Source organism: Engystomops pustulosus, unplaced genomic scaffold (genome assembly GCF_040894005.1).
Source record: "Engystomops pustulosus unplaced genomic scaffold, aEngPut4.maternal MAT_SCAFFOLD_115, whole genome shotgun sequence".
Classification (NCBI taxonomy): Eukaryota; Metazoa; Chordata; class Amphibia; order Anura; family Leptodactylidae; genus Engystomops; species Engystomops pustulosus.
Window position 1 is genome coordinate 196,310 of NW_027284996.1, and position 11,811 is coordinate 208,120.

The window sequence follows — 11,811 nt, forward strand, 5'->3', positions numbered from 1 at the left end:
GCTCTATATACATGCATGCATGCAGTGCTCTATATACATGCATGCATGCAGTGCTCTATATACATGCATGCATGCAGTGCTCTATATACATGCATGCATGCAGTGCTCTATATACATGCATGCATGCAGTGCTCTATATACATGCATGCATGCAGTGCTCTATATACATGCATGCATGCAGTGCTCTATATACATGCATGCATGCAGTGCTCTATATACATGCATGCATGCAGTGCTCTATATACATGCATGCATGCAGTGCTCTATATACATGCATGCATGCAGTGCTCTATATACATGCATGCATGCAGTGCTCTATATACATGCATGCATGCATGCAGTGCTCTATATACATGCATGCATGCATGCAGTGCTCTATATACATGCATGCATGCATGCAGTGCTCTATATACATACATACATGCATGCAGTGCTCTATATACATACATACATACATACATGCATGCAGTGCTCTATATACATACATACATACATACATGCATGCAGTGCTCTATATACATACATACATACATGCAGTGCTCTATATACATACATACATACATGCAGTGCTCTATATACATACATACATACATGCAGTGCTCTATATACATACATACATACATGCAGTGCTCTATATACATACATACATACATGCAGTGCTCTATATACATACATGCATGCATGCAGTGCTCTATATACATACATGCATGCATGCAGTGCTCTATATACATACATACATGCATGCATGCAGTGCTCTATATACATACATACATGCATGCATGCAGTGCTCTATATACATACATACATGCATGCATGCAGTGCTCTATATACATGCATGCATGCAGTGCTCTATATACATGCATGCATGCAGTGCTCTATATACATGCATGCATGCAGTGCTCTATATACATGCATGCATGCAGTGCTCTATATACATGCATGCATGCAGTGCTCTATATACATGCATGCATGCAGTGCTCTATATACATACATACATGCATGCAGTGCTCTATATACATACATACATACATGCATGCAGTGCTCTATATACATACATGCATGCAGTGCTCTATATACATACATACATACATGCAGTGCTCTATATACATACATGCATGCATGCAGTGCTCTATATACATACATACATACATACATACATGCAGTGCTCTATATACATACATACATACATACATACATGCAGTGCTCTATATACATACATACATACATACATACATACATGCAGTGCTCTATATACATACATACATACATACATGCAGTGCTCTATATACATACATACATACATACATGCAGTGCTCTATATACATACATGCAGTGCTCTATATACATACATGCAGTGCTCTATATACATACATACATACATGCAGTGCTCTATATACATACATACATACATGCAGTGCTCTATATACATACATACATACATGCATGCAGTGCTCTATATACATACATACATGCAGTGCTCTATATACATACATACATACATACATGCAGTGCTCTATATACATACATGCATACATGCAGTGCTCTATATACATACATGCATACATGCAGTGCTCTATATACATACATGCATACATGCAGTGCTCTATATACATACATGCATACATGCAGTGCTCTATATACATACATACATGCATACATGCAGTGCTCTATATACATACATACATGCATACATGCAGTGCTCTATATACATACATACATGCATGCATGCAGTGCTCTATATACATACATACATGCATGCATGCAGTGCTCTATATACATACATACATGCATGCATGCAGTGCTCTATATACATACATACATACATGCAGTGCTCTATATACATACATACATACATGCATGCAGTGCTCTATATACATACATACATGCAGTGCTCTATATACATACATACATACATACATGCAGTGCTCTATATACATACATGCATACATGCAGTGCTCTATATACATACATGCATACATGCAGTGCTCTATATACATACATGCATACATGCAGTGCTCTATATACATACATGCATACATGCAGTGCTCTATATACATACATACATGCATACATGCAGTGCTCTATATACATACATACATGCATACATGCAGTGCTCTATATACATACATACATGCATGCATGCAGTGCTCTATATACATACATGCATGCATGCAGTGCTCTATATACATACATGCATGCATGCAGTGCTCTATATACATACATGCATGCATGCAGTGCTCTATATACATACATGCATGCATGCAGTGCTCTATATACATACATGCATGCATGCAGTGCTCTATATACATACATACATGCATACATGCAGTGCTCTATATACATACATACATGCATACATGCAGTGCTCTATATACATACATACATGCATGCATGCAGTGCTCTATATACATGCATGCATGCAGTGCTCTATATACATGCATGCATGCAGTGCTCTATATACATGCATGCATGCAGTGCTCTATATACATGCATGCATGCAGTGCTCTATATACATACATACATACATGCAGTGCTCTATATACATACATACATACATACATGCAGTGCTCTATATACATACATACATACATACATGCAGTGCTCTATATACATACATACATACATACATGCAGTGCTCTATATACATACATACATACATGCAGTGCTCTATATACATACATACATACATGCAGTGCTCTATATACATACATACATACATACATACATGCAGTGCTCTATATACATACATACATACATACATACATGCAGTGCTCTATATACATACATGCAGTGCTCTATATACATACATACATACATACATACATGCAGTGCTCTATATACATACATACATGCAGTGCTCTATATACATACATACATACATGCAGTGCTCTATATACATACATGCAGTGCTCTATATACATGCATACATGCAGTGCTCTATATACATACATGCATACATGCAGTGCTCTATATACATACATGCATACATGCAGTGCTCTATATACATACATACATGCATGCATGCAGTGCTCTATATACATACATACATGCATGCATGCAGTGCTCTATATACATGCATGCATGCAGTGCTCTATATACATGCATGCATGCAGTGCTCTATATACATGCATGCATGCAGTGCTCTATATACATGCATGCATGCAGTGCTCTATATACATACATACATACATACATACATGCAGTGCTCTATATACATACATACATACATACATACATACATGCAGTGCTCTATATACATACATACATACATACATGCAGTGCTCTATATACATACATACATACATACATGCAGTGCTCTATATACATACATACATACATGCAGTGCTCTATATACATACATACATACATGCAGTGCTCTATATACATACATACATGCATGCATGCAGTGCTCTATATACATGCATGCATGCAGTGCTCTATATACATGCATGCATGCAGTGCTCTATATACATGCATGCATGCAGTGCTCTATATACATGCATGCATGCAGTGCTCTATATACATACATGCATGCAGTGCTCTATATACATACATGCATGCAGTGCTCTATATACATACATTCATGCAGTGCTCTATATACATACATTCATGCAGTGCTCTATATACATACATGCATGCAGTGCTCTATATACATACATGCATGCAGTGCTCTATATACATACATGCATGCAGTGCTCTATATACATGCATGCATGCAGTGCTCTATATACATACATGCATGCATGCAGTGCTCTATATACATACATGCATGCATGCAGTGCTCTATATACATTACATGCATGCATGCAGTGCTCTATATACATACATGCATGCATGCAGTGCTCTATATACATACATACATGCAGTGCTCTATATACATACATACATGCAGTGCTCTATATACATACATACATGCAGTGCTCTATATACATACATACATGCAGTGCTCTATATACATACATACATGCAGTGCTCTATATACATACATACATGCATGCATGCAGTGCTCTATATACATACATACATACATACATGCAGTGCTCTATATACATTACATGCATGCATGCAGTGCTCTATATACATGCATGCATGCAGTGCTCTATATACATGCATGCAGTGCTCTATATACATGCATGCAGTGCTCTATATACATGCATGCATGCAGTGCTCTATATACATGCATGCATGCAGTGCTCTATATACATACATGCATGCAGTGCTCTATATACATACATGGATGCATGCAGTGCTCTATATACATGCATGCATGCAGTGCTCTATATACATGCATGCATGCATGCAGTGCTCTATATACATGCATGCATGCAGTGCTCTATATACATGCATGCATGCAGTGCTCTATATACATGCATGCATGCAGTGCTCTATATACATACATACATACATACATGCAGTGCTCTATATACATACATACATACATACATACATGCAGTGCTCTATATACATACATACATACATGCAGTGCTCTATATACATACATACATACATGCAGTGCTCTATATACATACATACATACATGCAGTGCTCTATATACATACATACATGCATGCATGCAGTGCTCTATATACATGCATGCATGCAGTGCTCTATATACATGCATGCATGCAGTGCTCTATATACATGCATGCATGCAGTGCTCTATATACATGCATGCATGCAGTGCTCTATATACATGCATGCATGCAGTGCTCTATATACATACATTCATGCAGTGCTCTATATACATACATTCATGCAGTGCTCTATATACATACATTCATGCAGTGCTCTATATACATACATGCATGCAGTGCTCTATATACATACATGCATGCAGTGCTCTATATACATACATGCATGCAGTGCTCTATATACATACATGCATGCAGTGCTCTATATACATACATGCATGCAGTGCTCTATATACATACATTCATGCAGTGCTCTATATACATACATACATACATGCAGTGCTCTATATACATACATACATGCATGCAGTGCTTTATATACATACATGCATGCATGCAGTGCTCTATATACATACATGCATGCATGCAGTGCTCTATATACATACATGCATGCATGCATGCAGTGCTCTATATACATACATGCATGCATGCAGTGCTCTATATACATTACATGCATGCATGCAGTGCTCTATATACATACATGCATGCATGCAGTGCTCTATATACATACATTGCATGCAGTGCTCTATATACATACATACATACATGCAGTGCTCTATATACATACATACATGCATGCATGCAGTGCTCTATATACATACATACATACATACATGCAGTGCTCTATATACATTACATGCATGCATGCAGTGCTCTATATACATGCATGCATGCAGTGCTCTATATACATGCATGCAGTGCTCTATATACATGCATGCAGTGCTCTATATACATGCATGCATGCAGTGCTCTATATACATGCATGCATGCATGCAGTGCTCTATATACATACATGCATGCAGTGCTCTATATACATACATGGATGCATGCAGTGCTCTATATACATGCATGCATGCATGCAGTGCTCTATATACATGCATGCATGCATGCATGCAGTGCTCTATATACATGCATGCAGTGCTCTATATACATGCATGCAGTGCTCTATATACATGCATGCAGTGCTCTATATACATGCATGCAGTGCTCTATATACATGCATGCATGCATGCAGTGCTCTATATACATACATGCATGCAGTGCTCTATATATATACATGGATGCATGCAGTGCTCTATATACATACATGCATGCATGCAGTGCTCTATATACATGCATGCATGCAGTGCTCTATATACATGCATGCATGCAGTGCTCTATATACATGCATGCATGCAGTGCTCTATATGCATGCATGCATGCAGTGCTCTATATGCATGCATGCATGCAGTGCTCTATATACATGCATGCATGCAGTGCTCTATATACATGCATGCATGCAGTGCTCTATATACATGCATGCATGCAGTGCTCTATATATACATGCATGCATGCACGCAGTGCTCTATATATACATGCATGCATGCACGCAGTGCTCTATATACATGCATGCATGCAGTGCATACATTAATAGAGAAAAGAATCCATAAAATTATAAAACAATGGACAATGGAGATCAGATGGTGGGAGGACGCGGGACAGGAGGTGAGCGATGTATATACATAGAGGCTATAAGTATCTTTATCTTGTCTCCTTTTCTTTCTCGTGTGTCAGTGATGGTCAGAAAATGAGTAAGAGTAAGAAGAATTACCCGGACCCCGTGCACGTGATCAATAATTATGGGGCAGACGCCCTCCGGTAAGATGTGACGCCCCATCGCTTGTCTGTACCATTCATACACATAGTAGCCGTATACATGTACATACCGAACCAGCACCCAACACCCTACCAGCGTATGGATGCTAGTCAGTGTGTGTGGGGCGTTATACGCGTTCTACTGGTACCGGTACAGTATGGGGGGGGGGGGGCATTGTACCGGTACAGTAGGGGGGGGGGGGCATTGTACCGGTACAGTATGGAGGGGGGGGGGGTTGCATTGTACCGGTACAGTATGAGGGGGGGGGGGGCGTTGTACCGGTACAGTATGGGGATCGGCATTGTACCGGTACAGTATGGGGATCGGCATTGTACCGGTACAGTATGGGGATCGGCATTGTACCGGTACAGTATGGGGATCGGCATTGTACCGGTACAGTATGGGGATCGGCATTGTACCGGTACAGTATGGGGATCGCATTGTACCGGTACAGTATGGGGATCGGCATTGTACCGGTACAGTATGAGGGGGGGGAGGGCGTTGTACCGGTACAGTATGGGGATCGGCATTGTACCGGTACAGTATGGGGATCGGCATTGTACCGGTACAGTATGGGGATCGGCATGTACCGGTACAGTATGGGGGGGGGGGGGAGGCATTGTACCGGTACAGTATGGAGGGGGGGTTGCATTGTACCGGTACAGTATGGAGGGGGGGGGGGTTGCATTGTACCGGTACAGTATGGAGGGGGGGTTGCATTGTACCGGTACAGTATGGAGGGGGGGGGGTTGCATTGTACCGGTACAGTATGAGGGGGGGGGGTTGCATTGTACCGGTACAGTATGGAGGGGGGGGGGGTTGCATTGTACCGGTACAGTATGGAGGGGGGGGGGGGTTGCATTGTACCGGTACAGTATGGAGGGGGGGGGTTGCATTGTACCGGTACAGTATGGAGGGGGGGGGGGCGTTGTACCGGTACAGTATGAGGGGGGGGAGGGCGTTGTACCGGTACAGTATGGGGATCGGCATTGTACCGGTACAGTATGGGGGGGGGGGAGGCATTGTACCGGTACAGTATGGGGGGGGAGGGCGTTGTACCTTTAGGCTTCATCACATCTTGTCTTTTGTACACATGTGATGCATATAGATAGAGAGTATATATATATATATATATATATATACTGCCCCCCTCCCCTCCCCTCCCGATGACTGGGGCCCCCATGTTTGTGTCCTGGAGCTGGAGCCCTTGTGCGGGGCCCCGTGTTTGTGTCTTGGAGCCCTTGGTACTTGGTGCGGTGTGGCCCCTCCGGCTTATAGACTGTCTTGTTGCCTCTTTCCAGGTTGTATCTGATTAATTCTCCGGTTGTGCGAGCAGAGAACTTGCGCTTTAAAGAAGAAGGAGTCCGCGATGTCCTGAAAGACGTCTTCTTACCCTGGTACAACGCCTTCCGCTTCCTGATGCAGAATATTTATCGGCTGCAGAAGGTAACCCTTCATGTGCTGTAGCACCCGCCCCCACCTGATGGGTGACCTTAGACTCCACCCATTGCTATACACAAGCCTTGTATCATATTAAAAGAAGGAATTTCCTGTTTAATATGACACCAGGATTGTGTTTCTAGGTGCCAGGAGATGAAGCCGTATGACGGTCATGAAGGGGTTAAGCTTTGCTTGTTTTGGCAAAGCAGGGGCTTTAACCCATTCCTGACCAGCACCGTACGGTTATGACCATATGACGCCATAAAGAATTGTCCGCGGCATGTAAGGGGCTTCAAGAACAAGCGATCAGAGGATTGCAGCGACCTGGCAAATAAAAACAGGTCCCCTGCGCCCCCTGCCTGATCCCCGGCGCCCCCTGCCTGATCCCCGGCGCCCCCTGCCTGATCCCCGGCGCCCCCTGCCTGATCCCCGGCGCCCCCTGCCTGATCCCCGGCGCCCCCTGCCTGATCCCCGGCGCCCCATTTATACAAGTACATCTCATCCCGAGAGGGCCCCGGCCTGCGCTCCGCCCCGAGAGGGCCCCGGCCTGCGCTCCGCCCCGAGAGGCCCCCCATTTATACAAGTACATCTCATCCTGCAAAAATGAAGCCCTCTGCGGCATTAATCAAAATGAAAAGGTTGTGAAGCTGTAAACAAGTGACAGTGCAAATGAGCTGTGAGAGGCGCACCCCCCTCACCCCCACGGGCCCCGGCCTGCGCTCCACCCAAACCAAACAACCCCCACCCCCACGGGCCCCGGCCTGCGCTCCACCCTCGCCCCAGAGTAGTTAATGTAAGTAACCGTGTGTTATTTTTAAAATGCCCCACACCCCCACCCCCCAGCCAGGCCATAAGTAATTTTTTTATGACCGGATAACCCCTTTAACCCCTTCTTAACATTTTGCTCCCAGGAGGAGGGGCTCCAGTTTGTGTATAATGAGAGCTCAGCGCAGCCAAGCAGCAACATCATGGACAAGTGGATCGTGTCCTTCACGCAGTCCCTGATCGGTTTCTTCAAGGCAGAGATGACTGGTAGGTGGAGGCGGTGCGGGGGCCCCGGCGGTGGCTAGGCGGAGGGAGTGCGGGGGCCCCGGCGGTGGCTAGGCGGGAGGGAGTGCGGGGGCCCGGGCGGCGGCTAGGTGGAGGGGGTGCGGGGCCCGGGCGGCGGCTAGGTGGAGGGGGTGCGGGGGCCCGGGCGGTGGCGGGTAGATGGAGGGGGTGCGGGGCCCCGGCGGTGGCGGGTAGATGGAGGGGGTGCGGGGGCCCGGGCGGTGGCTAGGTGGAGGGGGTGCGGGGGCCCGGGCGGTGGCTAGGTGGAGGGGGTGCGGGGGCCCGGGCGGTGGCTAGGTGGAGGGGGTGCGGGGGCCCGGGCGGTGGCTAGGTGGAGGGGGTGCGGGGGCCCGGCGGGTGGCTAGGTGGAGGGGGTGCGGGGGCCCGGGCGGTGGCTAGGTGGAGGGGGTGCGGGGGCCCGGGCGGTGGAGGAGGTGCGGGGGCCCGGGCGGTGGCTAGGTGGAGGGGGTGCGGGGGCCCGGGAGGTGGTGGAGCGGGGGCCCGGGAGGCGGTGGCGAGGTGGTGCGGGGGCCCGGGCGGTGGCTAGGGTGGAGGGGGTGCGGGGGCCCGGGAGGCGGTGGCTAGGTGGAGGGGGTGCGGGGCCCCGGCGGTGGCTAGGTGGAGGGGGTGCGGGGGCCCGGCGGTGGCTAGGTGGAGGGGGTGCGGAGGCCCGGGCGGTGGCGGGTAGGTGGAGGGGTGCGGAGGCCCGGGCGGTGGCGGGTAGGTGGAGGGGGTGCGGAGGCCCGGGCGGTGGCGGGTAGGTGGAGGAGGTGCGGGGCCCGGGCGGCGGCGGGTAGGTGGAGGGGCCTCTCTGTATTGGGGTGTATGACTCTCTGTGACTTTTCAGCTTACAGACTTTACACTGTGGTTCCCAGACTCGTGCGTTTCGTTGATATGTTGACCAACTGGTACGTGCGCATGAACCGGCGCCGGCTGAAGGTGAGTCCTCGCTGCGGGGATTGTGTTCTCCTGCCGTGCAGTGCCCTCATCTTATGTGTTTGTTTTAGGGCGAGAGCGGCACGGGCGAGTGTCTGATGGCCCTGGAGACCTTATTCAGTGTCCTGCTGTCTATGTGCCGGCTGATGGTAGGTGCCCCCCATCCCCCCACCCCCCGGGGGCGCTGCCCCCCATCCCCCCCACCCCCGGGGAGCCCTGCCCCCCATCCCCCATCCCCCACCCCCGGGGAGCCCTGCCCCCCATCCCCCACCCCCCGGGGGCGCTGCTGCCGCTCACTGCTGCTCTTCTCCCCTTAGGCTCCGTTCACACCTTTCATCACAGAAATGATGTATCAGAAGCTGAAGCTGCTGCTGGACCCCAAATCTGTCCAAGACCAGGATTCCCAGAGCATCCATTACCTCATGCTGCCGCTCGTCCGGTAATCACCGATGGGGGTCATCGTTATTATTCGGGTCAGAGGTCACCATTCTTATTCTGTGTGTGTCTCAGGGAGAATTTGATTGATAAGAGGATTGAGAGTGCGGTGTCTCGTATGCAGTCAGTCATAGAGCTGGGCCGGGTGATCCGAGACCGCAAGACGCTGCCCATCAAGGTAGGTCCATGGGGTGATGTCACCAGACCGCGCCGCGTCCAATCATATATCGCCATATAATCTGGAGCCTCTCACATTCTCTTGTCTTCTCTTTAGTATCCATTGAAGGAAGTTGTTGTGATCCATCAGGAAGCCGAGGCCCTTGCAGACATCAAATCCTTGGAGCAGTATATCCTTGAGGTGAGGGTCCAGCCTGCAACGGGGCGGGGACTCTGGGGCTGCAGCCGGCGCCTGCAACGAGGCGGGGGACTCTGGGGGCTGCGACGAGGCGGGGACGTACCGTGCATGCGACGAGGCGCCTGCGACGAGGCGGGGACGTTACCGTGCATGTGGTTGGGGTGAAGGGTAATGTAGAGACGAGTATTTGGGAGAGGCTGCTGGTGGCACCTCCCGGTTGTAAGATTACAGGACCCGCTTTTGTGTTTGCAGGAGCTGAATGTCAGGAAAGTGACGGTTTCTACAGATAAGAATAAGTATGGGATTCGCCTGCGGGCCGAGCCGATCACATGGTGCTGGGAAACGTCTAAAAGGGATGTTCAAGGCCGTCATGGCTGCCATCAAAGAGCTGAAGAACGAGCAGCTGGAAGAGTTTCAGAAGACGGGTAAGTCCTTGGCAGCCGCCCAGTGTGTCGTGTCCCTCATCGGACGCTGCTGACGGTGCCTTGTGGTCCTGCAGGCTCCATGGTGGTGGAAGGGCAGGAGCTGCACCAGGAGGACATCCGCCTGCTCTACACCTTTGACCAGGTAGCCGGTGGTGGCGCTCAGTTTGAGGCTCATTCTGATGCTCAGGTAAGTGGGTGATGGATGTGTGGATGCAGGGATCCCCCAGGCCTCGTGTCAAGGGCTTTGTGCTTCTTCACAGGTCTTGGTGCTTCTTGATGTCACTCCAGACCAGTCCATGGTGGATGAAGTGTCGCCAGAGAGGTTATTAACCGCATCCAGAAGTTACGGAAGAAGGTGAGTGACTGACGGACAGCGCGCCCTGCCCCGGGAGCCCGAGATATGGGAAGGGGCCCTCATCACCCTCTCCATCCTTCTGTAGGGAAACTTGGTTCCAACGGATGAGATAAGCGTCTACTACCAGGTGCAGCCGCCGGGAGGCTACCTGCAGTCAGTCATCCAGGGACACACCGACTTCATCCTGGCCACAGTCAAGTCTCCTCTGGTGCCGTATCCAGTGGCTCCATCGTCCAGCGTTATAATAAAGGAGAAGACACAGGTGAGACGGGGGCCTCAGGCGGCGTCCTGCATATACATCGTCTGCTCTGAACTTAACCTGAGATGTTTGTGTGCAGCTGAAAGGTTGTGATGTGGAGATCACGCTGGTCCGAGGGTCTTCCCAGGCCACGGATGGTCCTGCCTGCGCCTACATCAAGCTGCACGTAGCTGTGAATGGCACCGAAAAACGTAAGAAGCCCCGCCCTGTGTAATGAGCCCGCGCCACT

The 11,811-nt window shown here is 48.5% G+C and overlaps 1 protein-coding gene across 1 annotated transcript in view; it reads left to right on the forward strand.

Annotated features, from left to right (window-relative positions):
* LOC140107101 (isoleucine--tRNA ligase, cytoplasmic-like) overlaps positions 1–11,811 on the forward strand; it is a 61,526-nt gene that overhangs the window by 40,600 nt on the left and 9,115 nt on the right. The window contains 15 exon segments of the mRNA XM_072131651.1: positions 6,246–6,329; positions 7,629–7,773; positions 8,679–8,799; positions 9,665–9,756; positions 9,825–9,902; positions 10,071–10,192; positions 10,264–10,366; positions 10,463–10,546; positions 10,796–10,867; positions 10,869–10,968; positions 11,043–11,155; positions 11,229–11,274; positions 11,277–11,323; positions 11,409–11,585; positions 11,662–11,773. Coding sequence (XP_071987752.1) covers positions 6,246–6,329; positions 7,629–7,773; positions 8,679–8,799; positions 9,665–9,756; positions 9,825–9,902; positions 10,071–10,192; positions 10,264–10,366; positions 10,463–10,546; positions 10,796–10,867; positions 10,869–10,968; positions 11,043–11,155; positions 11,229–11,274; positions 11,277–11,323; positions 11,409–11,585; positions 11,662–11,773 — 1,496 coding nt within the window.